At 34.0% G+C, this 19,546-nt stretch overlaps 1 protein-coding gene across 1 annotated transcript in view; it reads left to right on the top strand.

Moving 5' to 3' along the window:
• spt4 (Transcription elongation factor subunit spt4) overlaps window positions 1-16,587 on the top strand; it is a 124,331-nt gene extending 107,744 nt beyond the window's left edge. The window contains exon 4 of the mRNA XM_035353763.2: window positions 16,405-16,587. Within this exon, the coding sequence (XP_035209654.1) occupies window positions 16,405-16,523 (119 nt within the window). The 3' untranslated portion in view covers window positions 16,524-16,587. The remainder of the gene's footprint in view (window positions 1-16,404) is intronic.
• The last annotated feature ends 2,959 nt before the right edge of the window (window positions 16,588-19,546 follow it).

The following is a 19,546-nucleotide window of genomic DNA, read 5'->3' as shown; positions in this document are numbered from 1 at the left end:
TTCCGCACTTGGTAGAAGGGATTTTGTACATCATGTGACCTTGACATCCTTTCTTGTCGAAGGCTGGGTGAAATTTCAAGGACTTGTTTCACTAACTCTCTTTCTCTGACATTCTCCCAACTATTTTTGCGTTGTAGAAAATCGCTTTCATTTTCGTGTTTTCCTTTTGCTGATCATTCTGTTTATTTATTTATTTGTTTATTTAAACAACGTGAATATTCTTGTCAGCTAAATTTTTATTTTTTATGTTTATGGCATCTGTGTTTTTTTTATATTATAATGTTGAACGTCTTCCTCGATCTTTCGAATTAATTTTCGTTTGACTGTAATGGAAGGTGCAGGAAAGTAAACAGTTGTAATATATTATCTTCTTCTTTTCAGTACTAAGATGAAGATTTCTTTCCTCAGTCTTGGGGAAATATTAAAATTATGCATTTAATATTTACAGCTACTCATGAGTCAAAGAAATTTATAAGGCGAGAATTTTCTAAACTTTGAAACCACTGTGAAATCATCTTCGCGTTCTTTGCCTAATCAGTTGTGGAAAATGCATATTTTCCTTTTCTTTTGCTAAACTAATTACTAATTAATTTTAAATTTCTTCAATTAAGAACGTAGCATAAATAAAACGGTAAAGCGCATAATGCAGCCGTCTGGACCGTGATGAGGAATAAAAACTGCGTTATGTGTAACTAGCAAGTATCACCCTTAAGTTAACATTTAATACATAATTTCTAATTATCTAAATAATATTCTAAATATTTTTATTGGAAATAGTCGCAAATCTGAAGTTAAAATGTCTTGTAGAAGTTATTTTGGAATTTTGTTTGTTTAGTTTATCGACATTTTTGTTTCTCGAAGGGAAAAAAACAGAATTATTCTTCTACATTTCGCAAGAAATTAATTAATAATATCATACATAATTAAATAAAATTTGGTTTTGTTAAATTTTGTATTAAAATGATCAATATCAGTTTCTTATTTGCTGCTCTTTAATACATCTGCATTTATTCTATAAATAAAATTGTTATTTATTCATTTAGAAAGGAAGAAACAATAAATGCCCTAGTAATATAAAATTATTCTTCGATAATTTTAATATTGTATACGTGTCAAAGAAATAACAAATGATGATTAGGAAAGATTTTGATTTTTTTTACATTTGTTTAATATTAAATTTTACATCATATATTAATTTCCCTCTAGTTTAGTTTTAATTTCTTAATTCAGTGACAAATTCTTCTGGTTTTACGAAAAAAAAAAGTTCAGTTATCTTATATAGTTAATCTACGTTCTGCGTTTAAATGTTTTAAATGTTTGACATCGTCTAATAAAATTTAATGCTTTTGTAGCAGTTCTGCCGAATTCCTCGTTTTAGACATTCTCTAAATTTAGATCAATCGATACTTTTTAATTGATGTCGTTATTCTAAAAAGTGTTCATTCGTAAGTACACTTTGCCCCCCCCCCAAAAAAAAAGAGACAGTTCTGTATCTCGCGTTCTACTAGACTAGTCGAAATTTAACTTGCGTTTTCCATGTCTCGAAAGCGCGACCTAGGATATTAAATTTATGTGTAGCAATTGTTCTAACATAGGTAATTTGACACACAATCGGACTTTTTCTGATATAACATACCAATTTTTTTTCCCCATATTTCGATTCTACGACTCAAATTATGCCAAACTGCCACGTTTCGTACAAGTCGCTCGTGTAGTTTTTAAAAACTTAGCTCTCAAAATTTTAGCTTCTCCATGTTAATTGAATTTAGTATATATTTATTAATATCTATGTTTTTATTAAACTTATTGGATTCTTCTTTTCACATTTCAAAATTTAGGTTCATTCGAAATAAAATTCGCCCCGTTTTTATGATTTATTTTAAAATAATTTTTATAAATTTTTCGGAAAAAAGTTTTGAATTATTACCTATAAAGTTTTTACCATCATCTTAAAGTAGCTGTATTTCTAAGCATACCTGCAAAAAATTATTTTTTTTATTCAAAATTTTCTAAGATATACGTAAATTTAGATATTGGAGCGTTTTTAAATTTGGCATTTAAGCGAGAATAACGCCAAATGTTGTTTTACGCGCTTTGTTAAAATGATTTGAAAGTATGACCTTTTTTCCACTCTTGTACAATGAAAAAAAAAGGAAAGGAATATAGTTTGTTATAAATTAAGAAGTTCGCCAAGCGAATTATTCTTGGCGCAAACTGGAAAAAATGCGCCAAGATAAATTTTTTAATTTCTCCATAAATTTCTCACCAAAAATTGCAAAATTTACCGTATTTACTCGCGAAATAGTCTCACTTTTTTGCAAGTTTTTCATTTTGTGTCTTTTAAGTCCGCATAATAGGTGCGACTATTATGCGGGGAAATCTACAGTATTGTACACTTTTGACAATTTTTTCTGCTTTAAAACGGGGGATGCGACTATTGCGCGAGTAAATACGGTAATATCTAGGCGTAACTCGAGTCGTAGAATCGAAATATGGAAAACAAATTGGTATTTTATTTCAGAAAAAGTCCGATTTTGTGTCAGAATACCTATGTTAGAGCAGTTGCTATACATAAATCTAATATGTGTACTAAGTCGCTCTTTCGAACATGGAAAACGCAATTTAAGTTTCGACAATCGGTCCAGTAGAAGAACGGGGAGGTATAGAACTGTCCCTTTATTGCGCTGGCGAGGGAGAAAATTTTTAAATAATTTTGCAGTCTTGAATCTTCTAGTATTTCTTGAATTGGTTTTTTTATCGTGATATTTATAATTTTCCCGCCGTGATGGTATATAATTCCGTTTGGTTCATGTCCGTGGTCGGAAGCCATCATAGCGGTGCACTCACTCACCATTTTCTTATTCGAAAAAATTTATAAGATTCGTTTTGAGAAATTGTGAATTATTTGTTTTTATTTATTTATTTATTTATTTATTTATTATTATTATTATTATTAATTTTGAATGTGCTTGTGAGGGTTAACCTGCTGGGACGTAAACGTATATACACTACAAGTGTTCAGAAGGCAGCTATAACTAAATTTCTGCAGTACACGTATGATTTATGAAATACTTTACATTTTACTTATTTATGACATTGTAATTTATTATTCGGTGCGGTCTTTAATTTGGTAACATTATGCGATACGACATGGTCATATCATCTATCAGTTAATGGGCAAAGAATGGTATCACACCTAACATTATTTGACGTTACATTTGCAATTAATGTATTACGCATGTTCCTAACTGATATGACGTTGTCAGGTGCGACTTTGCTGCGTTACGTATTAGAACATTATGAATGTTCCGGCAATTTTCCCAGTGAGCTTGGGAGGGCTTACTTGCAGGGGCTTGTTCATATACGCTACTGGTGTTCAAAGGGCGGCTACATCTAAATTGCTACAGTTAAGTACATGATATATGCTATACATATGCATATTTGCATATTCTTGACTTTACCTATTACCGTAAGTACATAAGTAACATAATTTAACATTCTTCTTCCCTATGCTTATTTTTCTTGGGAGTGGTGTAATTCTTCTTCTTGCGTTTCTTTGCTCCACCGTTCAAGCGAACGACTAAGTGCAACTTAGATTCTTTCTGAATACTGTAATTTGACAAAGTCCTTCCATCTTCCAACTGCTTTTCAGCAAAAATCAATGGCTGATGATCAGGAGGTATTGTAGTGACTAATCAGGCGACACTGTAGGACGTTCGTTTTGGCTCTAAAAATTCCATTTCAGTCTACGATTGGTCTCAACGTACGAGTAGGGGGGCTTTTATGCCTCTATATCAGTGGTTCTTAACCGGAGGTGCGGGAATGTATTTTTGAGGGTGTGGGAGAAGCCCCTACCTAACCATAAAAATTATTAAATATCATTTATTAAATTTCTTATAATAAAATATTTGAAATCTGCGCTAGTGTCCCCAATATTGAAGCTCATAAAAATTGGTAGCACCTAGCTCACTTATCGACAAAAGACACAGGAAAGAGCCGGTGCCGATGGGCGTATACACTACGCTGCGAAAAGGCATGAAACGCTACAAACGAACGCGAACAGGCAGCTAGGTGACGGAGAAAAGAAAAAAACTTTGTGGGAATACAAGCGGAGAACGTTATCCCAGCTTGCGCGTGCGCTGAGTTCAATATGTGCTACTCCAATGGAATCTACGGATTCACGTATTTGTATCTGCATCTACTGCGCCTGTGTTAGGTTGAGTCAAGTTGAGTCAACTATTGTGTCTGCGACATGTGTGTTGTGTATTCTGACTTGTCCAGAAACCTCTTGCGACTAATACATTCTTAATTGCCCGTTCAAGCCGAATAGTATTCAGTGATATTACAAATGTAAGAACATTATATATATTATATTACATTATTTCTAAATAATTAAATCGATTATAGTGAACTCCACTGTGTCAAAAAAAACGACAATGGAACGCTATGTATGCCGGTTATGGATTTACCTGCACAGCGGAGAAAGATGGCACACAACGACCGCAATGCACCTTGTGTTCCAAGATATTTTCAAACAGCAATCTCAAACCATCAAAGATATTAGAGCATTTCAACAATCTGCGTGGTGGCGAAAAAGCGCGTAGCATGAACAGCTTTTTTGAAGTCAAAGAAGGCTCGGTTTGATACCAGTGGAACTATCCTAAAATTGTGCGGACCAGCAATTCAAAAGCCTTTATTAGAAGCGTCATATCAAGTGGAATATTTATGTGGGGGAAAAAAAAAAAAAAAAGAAAAAGAAACCTCACACGATCGCTGAAGAGTTAATTAAACCTTCTGCTTTAATTATTGCTGAAACAGTTTTAGATTCGGAAGCACATAAAAAAATCCAACAGATTCCATTATCGAATGATATTATACGATCGCGAATACAAGATCTCAGTGAAGATATTTTAATGCAAGTAATTGAAGACATAAAAATCAGTTCACTAAAATAAGCATGCAACTGGATAAGTCAACTGATTGATAATTATAGCCAGCTTTTGGTATTTGTCAGGTATGTGAAAGAAAAAGAGGTGATAGAAGAATTTCTATTTTGTGAACCACTGGAGGTGAATACGAGAGGAATTGATGTTTCAATCGCATCAAAAAATTTTTTACTAAATATCAATTTCCAATGAATGTGATTGGCTCAATATGCACTGATGGAGCCCCAGCAATGTTAGACAAAAATTCAGGATTTTTTTTTCACACATGAAAAGAGAATTACCGGAAGATATAATAACCCATTGCACGTTGCATTGTCATGCACTTGCATCGAAAGCATTGCTAGAAAGTTTAAAACAACATCTAACTACAGCAGTAAATGTAGTAAAATACATCCGAGTGCGAGAGCTTAATCATTGCATTTTTCGTGCATTTTGCGAAGAAATCGGTGCTGATCATACCGTGCTCCTATATCACACCGAAATACGATGGTTATCTAAGGCTCGCATGCTTAACAGAGTTTTTGAATTGCATGAGGAAATTATTCAATTACTGACTAAGTCAAAATTGTTATTTAGTAAAAGATTTTGAGAGTAATGATGCAATGCTGAGGCTGGTCTACTTAGCAGACATATTTAGCCATTTAAATGAATTTAATCTATCAATGCAAGGATTTGGCATAAATATAATAATATCTAGTGAAAAATTATCTTCATTTATCGCAAAATTAGAAATTTGGATACTTCGAGTAGAAAAGGAGAATTCTGCAAACTTTCCCTTGCTTGATTCTGTTATTGCAAAAAAATGAAAAGAATACAATTATACCTGACATTGTAATACATTTAAGAAGATTGAGCGAATCATTCAATGGATATTTTTCTACCGGAAATATTACCAAAACTCAGAGATGGATACTGGATCCATTTCTATTTGACTTAAATTTGATGGACGATAGTGATCTGAAAAAAGATCAACTTATTGAAATGCGAGCAACTGGACATGTTCAAATGGAATTCGAACAATTAGAATTACAACAATTCTGGTGTTCACAGTTACAACGTTATCCAGAGTTGGCGAACGGAGCAATGCAGTTACTCTTACCCTTTGCTACCACCTACTAGTGCGAAATGGGATTTTCATCGCTTTTGCATATAAAAACTAAAGCGAGAAATCGCTTAAATGCAAGTGATGACTTACGCGTATGTCTTTCAAAAAAGGAACCTCGCTTCGTCAGTATAATAATGAACAAACAACAATGAACAACAGACTAGTCATTAATAAAAATAATATTGTTTTGTATTTATATAAAATGTACAATGTTTTTCAATAAACAATAAGTTTCGCAAAAAATGTATTTTTCTAGACTAAAAAAATTAAAACACATTTTTCAATGGGGCGCGGGAGATATATTTTCAGATTCAATGGGGTGCGATTCGCTAGAAAGGTTAAGAAACACTGCTCTATATGATTCCTTCTGTACCAATCTACCAATTGTCTTTTCAGCATTTTTAAATTCATCAACTGAGATATCAGGGGTTGGGCTTTTCTCTTCGTGCTTTAGATTATGATAAAATCTGAAAATCCAAGCCTTCATTCTCACGGTTTTTCTATATAAAGAGAAGTGTTTGTAGTACCAATGCATATCGTCTCCATAGTCTAGAAGAGGGTTTTTTTTTTTTTTTTTTTTTTTTTAAATAAGTTCTTCATCATCTTTTCTTCTACATAGAGCCACTCGTCTTCTGGTAGGTAAAGCCACGATGGACTCTCCCACAGTGCCGATTTCTGTAATTGCTGAATAGTGCATCCTCTCGATGGGAGATCCGCTGGATTTAAACTTCCAGGTCTGCAGTCAGATATTCTGATAAGCGATCTTATTTTTATACTCGATTGTAAACAAACGTACCCCATGCTTGATTTCTTCTTATCCACATCAAAGCTGTAGAAGAATCACTCCAGAACACTATTCTACTATTCTCAAGTTTCAAATCTCATAGAATAAAGATAGAATTGATTTTGCGAGCCTGGCACCTATCAGACACGAGAAAAGACGTGGAATCGTAAGTTCTTTAATTGGGACTCCTCGACTTCTTGCGCTTACTAACTGAACCTTTACACCTTCGATTGTTTCAGTTCTTAAAAATGCACATTTTGCATAAGCTCTTTTAGTAGCAAACGAAAAAACGTGGAGAACTACGGCATCTTCGTTTTCGTAATTATATTTAACCATCGAGGAATTTCAGTCTGAGATAGCAGAGGTAATTGGTTCAACCAACTCCCAAACTGCTCACTTAGAAGTAGAGGAAGATCTTCATCCCACTTTATCTTCTGGTTCCAGGTTTCTTGCGAAATCAGTTTAGGAATTACACTTATCGATGCAGTAAAGCCAATGGGATCAAAAATTTTCTGAGTAGTAGATAAAATTGTTCTTTTGATAATAGGTTCCCTTAAGTTAAATGTTTCTTTGATCTTGCAACTCAAACTTTCCTTTTCTAAATCCCATACTAATCCTAATGCAGGTACAGCTTTCGACATGTTCTCTATCTTATCGATCGATCATGTCGATGCGAAAATTTGATCGCCAACATCTTAAATTGAAATGTCCTGAAACCAAAATCAATTTTGCTTCTTGACCTAAATTTTCGGCTTCGTCTACATGATTTAAGCTAATCAACGAATTATCGAGGTAAAGTGAATCTTTCAGAATATTAGAAGTGTCTACAAACTTTCCTGGGACTGTAGTCAAAAGGTGATTAAGTGTTGCGGCTAGTAGAAATGGACTCGATGTGAGACCAAAAACAACTCGGTTATGTCGGTAAATTTTTAAATTATCCTGATTATCGAGCCCCAGAAATCTTAAAAAAATCTCTTTTTGTGCTGTTTTGATTTGACAAAAGGCATCTTTATATGTGTCATCTTATGTCATCTTTACAAATGCATTTTCAAACTTTACTCTGTGTTTTTGTAACGTATTACAGTTGAAATATGCATTCTTTTTTTTAAGCATAAATATTTTAGTGCGTTGAACATAACAGTTTAAATCTTAATTTAGACATTTATTTATTTTTACGTAGTATGCACAGTTTTAGATCATTTAACTCCTCATAATAGTAGCTAAATAAGTATAATAACATCATTACATACATAAAATAATGCTTACTTTCATGCAATAATAAGACACTATTTTTAATTCGCCTGATCTCTCTATTCAAGATCAAATGGGATTACACCAGGCGATTATTTGGGGGAATGAATATTTTAAATACTTATTGAAGGGGAAAAGTGAACCATTTGATTAGTAAAATGTAAAATTTTTTTGAGTGTTTCAATTTAGTTGCTCATTGAAAAAAATCTTTTTACTTGACGAATACTGTGCTTTTGTTTACAATTCTTGATAATGAATTAGGATGCTAAAAATTTCTTTCATTTGCCCCTGAATTTAGATCAGTAATATCTTAAAAATCCTTGCTTTGGAAAAATTTGCATTTATTCAAGCAAAGTAACTTCTTAATGAAAAGACGGGTCAGTTTTGGTCAAAAAACATTCCATGAATACAGTCTGCTAGTCTGATAGTTTTCGTGTCTCAACTCTTAACCTTTAGGTAGTATCAACTGAGCGTAAACAAAGGTAGCGTGTCGAAGTACGTTGCCTTTTAAAGTTGGAGTTTTGATTTAAAAAAAAAAAAAAAAAAAAAAGTAGTCTAATTAGGCCTAAAGGAGTACACAAGTAAAATTTTGTGAAGATAACACTTGTCTTTTAATTCTGTGTGTGTGCCAAAGTGGGCGCACTGATTGAATAGAGCTTCGAAAAGAGTGCTGAAACGAGCATTTTTGTCAATGAACTGACCGATGAGATGCGGAGAAACAAAGAATACAGACTCTCAGTTGTCCTAGATTATCGGTGAGCCCAGTCTGGGCACACCTAGGGTTCGCCGTTTGATTTTAGGCAAGATTTCAAGGTAAAAATTTATAACTAATATAGAATAAGGAGATTAGCATAAAGCCAAAAAAATAAAATAGAAATTAATTTTCAAACAATTCCTTTTATGCCCTAAAAAAAATCTGGAAGATTTCTTTGAAAAATGAGGGTCTTAAAAAACTAAACATGGCTAAAATATATGGACTGGTTTGTGTTGAGTTGCCATCTACTATAAATAAAGAAGGTTCAGAGTAACCTATAGTAACCTATAAATCCTATAAATAAAGAACGTTCAGAGTAACCTATAAATCCTTTTTCATTCAATTTTTCTGTGCGTACAGAAGGAAATTTTTAAATGTGTCCAGACCGGACTAACTGTGCCGCAAAGGGTTAATTAAAACCTAGTGTTCTTCAAAGCTTCATAAAAAATACACGATACTTTACTTAAAATTCTGTTTTAAATATGGATTCAAATCTGCATTCTTGTCCTCAATTATTATGGTATTCTTTCTTTATTCTTGAAACACGTGTAGTAAATTTTTGTCTGTTCGGGCTATGTTAAGCGCGGTCTATGAACAAGTATTGCCAAAATTTCGATAGCAAACTGTCAGTAGGTCACAGGTGGGTTTCGGTAGTTCTCGTAAATTTATTTTCGTTTTGAGCTAATATTAAAAACCATTAAAATTCAAATCGTAATTCGCGAGTCACGTGATTATGCTGTAGCATTAAATTGCCTTAAAACTGAAACTATTCGGCTGCATCCGAATTGCACTGGAACTTATTCAGAACTGATCTGGAAAGCTAGTCATTTTAGCTGTATCATGAAGAGTTCATTAAAATCAGAAATGGCTTGTATCTAAGAATATCATCTAAATTGCGAAAATTTGAATTTTTGCCTCAATAGAATGTTAAGTCTTTGATATTTTAAAGCATTCATCATTATAATAGAATGTGCAAATTTTTAACGACTGAGTTAAATAAGCATCATATAATCCTAAATTATTTCATTAAATCGTTAGCGTGCTTTAAATAGGTGGGTACTTATCAAATAAATTAAAATTTTAGAATATTGTGCATATTTATTGAAGTTAGTAATACTCATATAAATACATAATAATACGATGTAAAATACTGTTATTTATGCTGCATTATTATGTCAAATGTTTTATACAAATAAGTTATAGGAAAAGTGTACGCCGAGAACATCTTAACTAGCAGAAAAATATGGAACAATGTTCGGTTTTGGCGAACAACGGAAAAACGAATGTTATCAGAATGATAACCTCTTTGCTGGGGGGGGGATAGAAGTAGTTTGGGCGAAAGAGTATGAGAAGAGAGGTCGAGGTTACTTGTCGATGGGGAATGGACTCTTGGGTCGAAATGTCATTGGGCGAAAAAGTATATACAGGAGCACCACCAGGATTAGAAATTGGATCCCAGCCTCCGCAGTCATTCGTTAAAGGGGGGATAATGTAAAGTTTTTTTCTCTCCATATCGCATGCATTTGTGATGCAGCTGGAAGATACGTCTGGCTAGCAGCTGGAAGGTCGAAGTTCGAGTCCCGGCGAGGGAATCGCACATTTTTCATGTCTCCTGCTCCAATAATAATATTCGATACATTCTACAAATTCACTTTAATAAATATAAATAATATTAATTTAATGGAGTCATTATAAATAATATTTCATTAATGACGTCCAGTATTACCTTTTTTTTTTTTTTTTTTTTTTTTTTTTTTTTTTTTTTTTGCTCGAATATTGAAGAACGATTTGATCTGCAGGAGCACATGTTTCTTACGTTTGTTGCTTTTAATTTCTTCTAGAGTTCTCGAATTGCTGTTTCAGGTCAGCAATATTTTAAGTATTATAATGGAATCGCAGCGATTACTAGAAATACTTAATTTTATCAATTTGACTCAGTACTATGGAGATGAAAGAATTCTGGATGCGAGGAATCATTGAACTTTTACTCTTCACCGAGGCAAATTTTAAAATTCCAGATCTTTAAAAACCGGACCATTACGTCAAAAAAGAGGACGGGGAAAAAGCTTTAATATCTTATAACACTGCTAGGAAGATGGAGAAATTTAAGTAAAAGAATGAAATGAAGATGGAAGACATTTAAGTAAAAGAAAAAGTGATGGTATCTGAAAACCTTTTCCCGTAGAATTATTTTTGTAATAGTTCTACTCTTTTCTTGCCTTCCTTTCCCGAAAAGAAGAAAAGTAAATGTCATAATTTACAGGAAATATGGACATTGAAGCCATATGAAAAAATAGTCAATTAATACCTATTCTGGAATAGGAAACAGGATTTAGGAATATAGACCGTTTCATGCAGTACAATGGTGTAACAGTCAAACTACAAAGTTTTTTTTTTTTTTTTTTTTTTTAGTCCAAAGGGATTTGAATCCCGAAGGACTATTAGTTTCGTTTTGGCATTTTGCGTCGGACGGATAAATGTCGGTTCACTTTTCAAACTGTTGCCATAAAATGTTAAGAGTCCTGCATTATATTTGAAGAAATTAAATAATGAAAATCTGCGTAAATGTATGTATATTTCTCACATTGTCATAAAATAACGGTACATAGAGTCATCGAATTTTGAATAACGTAATCCTTCAACGAATATGAGCATGTGGAAGACCAAATTTGAAATTTGAAATTTGTTTTATGATCGATTTCCTATTTTTTAAAACTTTGACGAATTTTTGATTAACAAACTCAAGGATTTCAAAGCGAGCAATGGCAACGTTGTGAAGAAAAAACATTTTTATCTCCAGCGCGTGAGTCTCTGTATCGGAAATTCTAAAGATATGCTCGTTTTAAAACTATTTTGCGATATTGCTGTTGCACTGGATCTTATGCTTTAAGTGCGAGGAACATGATATTTAATAAAGAAAGGTAACACACAAAATGTTAAAAAACGCCCCTTTGGACGTAATTTAAAATCTGAAACATTTCAGATTTTTTTTTTTTTTTTTTTTTTTTTTTTTTTTTTTTTAATGTGGACACGTGGCTTCAAAATTACATTTCGTTTCAGAAGCATTTCACATTTAATGATTTCATGTGATAGGTGTGAAAATTGATGAAATTCATTCAATTAATGATGAAATTCATTAAGAAGGCGCATGTTTGATTTAATTTAAACGTCGCCGTCACGAGAAGTGGAAGAGAAAAAAGAATTCAGTGGCGTAGTTTTGACGGACCTCAGATGTCTAGAATTCTTCTCTTATATTTAGAGCGTAACGCTGAGGTGAAAGTTAAGAATGGAAGTTAGGGTTGGGGAAAGAGTTTCTGATGACATTGACATTGGACTCTTTGGAAGAAGGAGGTCGAGGTTCAGATTCCTTAAATGGTGGTCGTCTATTTCGAGATTTCGAGCCGCAGTTCTTCTCTACAGAAGGAGTACTAACATTTCCAAACGTATTCATGGCACGGTACGGTCTATTTATGGTTGTCCCCATATGCAGTGTATCACATAATGACTCAAGTGAAATTGTCGACAGCTGATATTTTAAAACAGAAATGAGGATTATCCTTCTTTTCGAAAATACCCGAAAGTTTTGAACCTTAGAACAGTGTTTCTTGATCAAAATTCCGCAGCACTCAGCGTTTCTGTGGAAGGTAACGTGAATAAAGTTAATTCTTCTCAGCCTACCCGTTTAGCAAAAAAGCATTAAATCACACATTAGCTTAAGCAGCTTAATAGAAAGTTGTTTGGATTATCACTTTTAAAAATTAAGAAAAAAAGAAACTATTCTTAAGAAAAGTAGCCATTAGTTTGAAATCCGGGAGGGAATTATACAGGGTGTTTGTAAAGTTCCGGACCCTTTTTGATGTTTAATAACTCATAAAATAATGAAGATATAAACAAACTTATGGCATTTATTGATGGAATAACTTATATATTTTCCTTTTCAGGTTTGAATATCTTTACTTTTGTAAATATCGTCTGCGTGTGTGGTTAATTTCAGATAATTTCATTTTCCATTCTAAATATCTGTACTTTTCTAAATATCGTCTGCTTATTAATTGCATTTTTCTCTGTTTTATTTTTGGCAACTATTGCATTGTTATGTTTACTTTTCATGTGTTTGTTCTAGTACTTTTGTATGTGATGTTTTATTCGACCGGATATTAAGGAGAATGCATATACCACAAGAGAAAGCACAGATTTATGGTGGTTCATAGAAACGAAATCCATAATGCAAACACAGAGAAATTGCAGAAGAATTTACCAAAAAGATCCTCCATCCAAAAGCAGCATCTTGCGGTAGAAAAAAGAGTTTTCTAGAAACTGGAAGTATCGCAGATAAGAAACGTTCCGGACGTCCCTGCACAAGTGATTTTGATGTTGAGCGTGTCAGAGAGACATTTTTACGCAATCCTAGAAGATCTGTGAGATCAGCGGCAAGAGAATTGGATATGCCAGTTTCGACGGTGTACAAGGTTATTAAGAAAAAATTAAGACTGCATGCATACAAAATTCAAATTGTTCAAGTTTTGGAACCAGACGATAGGCCTAGGAGGATGGCCTTTGCAACAGATATGCTAAGGAGGATAGAAGATGATGCTGAATTTCTGAAGCGCATAATGTGCTCCGACGAAGCATCCTTTCATCTTTCTGGCATTGTTAATTGCCATAATGTGCGCATATGGGGATCTGAAAACCTCCATGAATACCGTGAGGCACAAAGGGATTCCCCAAAAGTTAATCGCTATAATGTGCGCATATGGGGATCTGAAAACCTCCATGAATACCGTGAGGCACAAGCGGATTCCCCAAAGGTTAATGATGTGGTGTGGACTAATGCACGAGCGAGTCATTGGGCCTGTCTTTTTTACAGAAAAGACGGTCTCATCAGTCGTATACTTAGACATGTTGAAAAACTTCGTATTTTCACGACTAGAAGAACTTCAGCCACATGTCCTTTTGCAACAAGATGGTGCACCACCTCATTGGGGTACCATCGTTCGTAGTTCTTTGAATGACCATTTCAGGAAGATGGATTGGGCGAGGAGGTCCAATTCCTTGGCCACCCAGATCACCTGATGTAACGCCGCTGGACTTTTTCCTTTGGGAATTTGTAAAGGACAACGTTTACAGGAGAAGAGTGTCGAACATTGATGACCTAAAAGCCTGAATTACAACCGCAATAGCCTCTGTGGATGCCGACATGCTTGCCGGTACCTGGCGTGAAATTGAATATCGACTTGATATTCTCCTTGCGACGAAGGGGGCACACGTGGAAGTTCATTGACAAGGGTCATGAAACTTTTTGAGTCTATCTAACCATTTATGTTATTAATTTTAATCTACCTTTATTATTTTATGAGTTATTAAACATCAAAATGGGTCCGGGACTTTATAAACACCCTGTATATTCTCTTTCCCTGTCACGCGTATGGTAGTGACACTGGTTGAAATTGAATTTTTAGATATCGCATGCTTGGCTACTTGTTGTTTTACAAATCTATATATTTTATTCAAATGAATTTAATTTCAGTAAAATATTTTAAATTAAGGAATATAACTATTTAGTTTACCACTTTTGAAAATTATAAAAAAAGAAATTATTCCAAGGAAAAATTATATAGTTATTTTGTTTGAAATGGCGGGAAGGAATTATTCTCACTCTTTCCCTGTCTCACGTATGACAGTGGCATTGGTTGAAATTGGATTTTTAGATATCTAACGCTTCGTTAGTTGTTATTTTAAAAATCTATATATTTTATTCAAATGAGGTTATTTTAACTACGTATGAGGGTAGTTCAAATGAAAAGGCACGAACCGACACTAGGGGTATAATTGAAGTCTTTATTCACAAGTAATCACTACATGCCTGAGCACAACTATCCCACTGTTTCATGAGCTGAAGGATTCTCTGTTCCCAGAATTCCTGTGGCTGTGACAGGAGCCAGTCCTGCACTGTGTCCTTCAGTTCGTTGTCTGAGTTGAAGCGCTTCCCTTTGAGATGTTTTTTCAGGGGACCAGACACATGGAAGTCGCAGGGCGACATATTTGGGCTGTACGGCGGATGTTCAAGCTGCTTCCACCTTGAACTTGACCATTACACTTTGTGTGAGCTTGGAGACGTGTGAACGCGCTTGTCGTAGAGCAGAATCACTCCCTCCCTGAGCAGCCCAGGCCCTTTGCTCTTGATGGATTTGCGTAGGCTACGGAGTGGCTACGTCGCTTTTGATGGTTTTTCCGTGCTTAAGGAATTCGATAAGTATTGAACCTCGGACGTCGGAAAAGACAGTGAGCATCACCTTGCCTGCTGAGGGCACAGCTTTGCATTTTTTAGGTGGAGCTGACGACGCATGCTTTCATTGCATCGCTTTGTCTCTGGTTCGAAATGGTCCAGGAAAGTGCAGTCTTCATGGTACCGGAACAAGTGTTGCAGTGCTAGCCCCATATGCAGCTCCTTTTGCGGTTCGCTGAGTTTCTTCAGAACCCACTGCGCGCACACTTTTTGCTTATCATGCACAATTGTCCACACTCTTCCAACGCTGGCCCCCAGCATCACTGCCAACATTCGCATTGTGATACGCTGATTATATCTCACAGGTCGTTCATCTAATCATGAGTTGGTCATGTCAGACGCACAATCTTCCCCATATACGGCCTGGCCGGTTTAAGCCCTTTTTGCAGTCGTAACAGTAAATTCTCAGTTATCCTGCCTAAAGGTCATAAATTAATTAAGCTCATTTTAGAATTCTATCAATACCTTTTACCAATTTAAGGAATGATAGTTTCGCCCGGAAACCGCCCAGGGGATTTCCTTAACGCATTTCCGCAGATAATTAACTGAAAATTACTCTCTGGGAAGCAGGAAGTTCTCTAAATACACGTATGGTTATCAGAGGTGAGAATTTTGTTACACCTGTATCAACCTTTAGACTTCAGATAGAAAATAAATATAAATTTCTTCCTTGTTTTATTAGCCCAAATGAGCTCTTAGTTGCAAAAGAGGGTTTTACGTCATCCACTATAAATGGCTGTATCATTTTTCAAATTGTTCCGACCATATATTAACGCCCTGTATTATTTTTAAAGAAATTAAATAATGAAGAATCTGCATGTATGTATGTACCTTGATATGTGAAAAATGCTAGTACCTAGGACCATCAAACTTTGAATTTCGAATTTTATATTTCATATTTTGTAAAACTTTAATTAACAAACTCAATGATTTGAAAGCGAGCAGAAGCAATACTGGATGGAATAAAACATATATAATTTCTCTTGTTAGTACCTAATGATGTACGATTGTAAAATGTTCTAACGTTTGATTTCGTCCAATATTATGTGTTTTTTCAGTCTTTAATTTCCTTCTCCTCCCCTTTTCTTGATATCTGTCTCCACTTATTATTAGTCTGACCCTATTCTTTTCTCAACTGCTGAAGAAAGAAAATAGGGTTGAAAACTTTCAAAATGAGAGCAACTCAAAATTTCGTTTTGGTTTTATTGAAGAAGCTGCCTACATTCATATTATTCTTCAAATACTTCAAATTAATTAAACTATTTCTTCTTCCCATAGGTCGTAATGCCAAGGGTATTTACGCCATCTCTGTCGGTGGTCGCCTGGAGCCACACGTCGTCCGTGAATTGAAAAGCCGAGGAGTAATTTATAGATCTCGTGATAACAGTACCCTTTGAATCTTGTTTTTGTTATTAATATATTGATTTGATGTAAATAAAAATTTGCTTGTTTCATATGTCATATCGTATTGTTTTCATTTTATTTATAACACACAGGCTATAAGTGTTGTTTAAAATACGCACTTGTATCTCACAGGCCATTAAAGAGACTGTTTAAAATTTCAACACGTATGCAATTTAAAATTTATGTTACTTCACCTGTTTTTAAATGCTTACAAAAAATGCATGATGAAGATCGAGTTTACGTGTATAGATTTGAATTAGTAACCCAGGCCCTGTGATAAGGGAGTCACTATCTCGTGGTTCATCACTTTGTTGTCTGTGCGGTAGAGGTCTAAATTCTCTCCCGGTTGAAGAACGTACAGTTAGACCTTTATCATTGTTCAATTTATTTGTCATTGTTAAGAAAATAATGAATAAACGACATAGAAACCAAACGTGTCACGAAGTTTCATGCATGATTATATTTTAATAAGGATGTTGTTGGCAAACAATTCGAAAAAAGTGGTTACTATTTTTATTTCCTTAAAGTTCCTAAAATTGATTCGTTCTATATAAATTAGTTATGTTTTTTAAAACAGCATGATGAAGTTTATGAAAGCAGTTTCAGCGCTCAGGTAGAAAGGTTCTGCAAATATAAAATCCAAAAAATATGTAATTACTGAAGCGTTCATTATGCTCTAATAGCTTAATTCCTCAAATCCATGCCTTTGCATGTAAAACGTAATCAGCATTCCTGCATCCCTATCTTTTATTCCACATTTACTTTTTACAATTAGTCTGGACGAAGAAATCTGTTTCAAACTGTTCTTAATTATGGTTTCTAAACGCAAAAGAATTAAGCCATTGAAAACTAGGCAATTATCAGCTGTTTAAAAATAATGAAGCAGCAAAGGCATTAGCTGCAGATGAAAATGTTAAAACAGAATATAAATAAAATGCTGTTTACTTATACGGTTTTAGTTAAATGCATAAAGAAATGAAAATTGGATATATCATTGGATATATATTCTAACTCTTTCGAGACAGACGCCTAGCAACAGAAGGTTTAAAAGGACAGTCTTATCTATATTTCATGAGGTGCACTATCATCCATTCCATCTCACCGAATGTCATCCAGCTCGCGTTTTTTAATCACCATTACTCATCTGTAAATATAAATTACAAAGCACATCATGCATTCTTACCATGAACAACGTGACAGTCTTGACTTTCCAAATCTACTGCATTTTGGGGCGAGACGTAATTTGTCAAAGATATCGTCGATTGAAAAAATTAGCCCTTACGCATTCGGGAAAAAAATGAAAAAAAAAAAAAAAGCCAAGCATTTCTTCTCTCAATTATTTCATCAGGAAAAGCTGCAAAGCCAGTTTTTCCCTAACCTTAATGTGGGTAATTATTCAACTCGGACATCTCTACATTTAATTGGAACGTAATTGATTTTTGGTGTTTCTTGCGTGAGGATATTTCTTGTTCTTACGGAAGCAACTGTCGCTTCTCATGTTATTTTCCATGCTAATGAGCTGAGATTGAAGTGTCTCAAGCATCGATGCTCTCAGAAAAGGATCAGGATGTGAAAAGGTTTAAAAAGGACTATATTTTTACTTCCTTGTACGAAGTAAAAAGGAAGTATTGTAATCGCGAAAAGTTTCAGGCAGCATATTTCAACGAAAATATCCATTTTGACCGCTATCGAATGCAATTTAACGATGTTTTTGCGTAATATCTGTACATAAGCACAGAATAAAAGACTCGTTTCCTCCAAAAAAATTATAAAACTGCTTTAAAATGAATTCTGAACAGAATTTTTCGTGGCGTCTGTACGAACGTATGTACGTACGTACGTATCTCGCATAACTCAAAAACGAGTAGCCTCAGAACGTTGAAATTTCGTATGTAGGACTGCTATAACATGTAGATGTGCACCTCGTATTTTGGTTGCAATCGGCCGCACCAAACGTATATAAATATATTTATATATATATCCACTCTGTTACCCGGCTCAGTGATCTCAGTTTCTTTACTCTTATATGTTTGTAAATTGTACATTTTTTTGCTTTAAAAAATGATTGAACTATGTTGTTTTTATCTTCTGGTTAAGGTTTTTATGACTTTAGTAAATCTGTATGCAAATTATTTTAAAATTATCAACAATTTTAAAGTTAAGACACAATAACACGCCGAAATACTAATTCAGAAGTCATGACTTCTGTTGATGTGAGATGTTTGACTTCTGAATTAATTTTAAAGTTGTTTAAGTGCCGCTAAACCTTTTTTTTTTTTTTTTTTTTTTTTATGGCGGCCATTGATTGTTTACATTTGAAACAGCAGACTAGTGGATTTGTTGCCAATCTAGAGAAATTTAGCTTCGCAACAACAAAGATAACGCCTTCATTTATTATTGCGAATGAAATCATGCTTAATCCTTTCTGGAATGTTTTCGAGAAAATAAGTGTTTAAGATTTACTTCGTAATTTTTAATATAGATATTTTGAATTTTTATGTATTTTTGCCTTCTCGCGAAGTGAGAACTGAATTAATTGAATGAGAAATACTCAGTCGTCTGTGAAAAACTGTTTCTTTTTTGTTTTGTTTGCTTAATTTCTTTTATACATCATTCTAGCTTTATTTTAGTATTTGAATAAAACATGTGACAATGATTAGATAATTCTATTTTTTAAATGATATAAATTTTGTGGATTATGAGTTATAATATGAACGAAATATAATACTGTTAAGTGAATCTAGCGCCAGAGTGTTGCTATGGTAAACAAATATTAGAGTGAATTTTAAAGAATGCATTTATTCTATTGTGGTTTATGCGCTGTCGGCGAAGTAGATTTAATTTAATCCAATAAGTTTAAATGAAGTGCAAGAAAAAATGCGTATAATTTAATATTCCGTACAAGGAAATCATGTGGTGTACATATCAGATTTTTTAATAAAGAGGAACTGAGGGCTATGTCCGAAAAACAATCTTTTTCTGGTATCGATCTGAACAATTATTACACCAGTTTTAA

The sequence above is a fragment of the Stegodyphus dumicola genome, chromosome 7, assembly GCF_044657685.1.
Source record: "Stegodyphus dumicola isolate Sdum_Otavi_A_Nest chromosome 7, ASM4465768v1".
Classification (NCBI taxonomy): domain Eukaryota; kingdom Metazoa; phylum Arthropoda; class Arachnida; order Araneae; family Eresidae; genus Stegodyphus; species Stegodyphus dumicola.
Note: the sequence above shows the minus strand (reverse complement) of the source record. Positions and strands in the feature narration are given on the sequence as shown.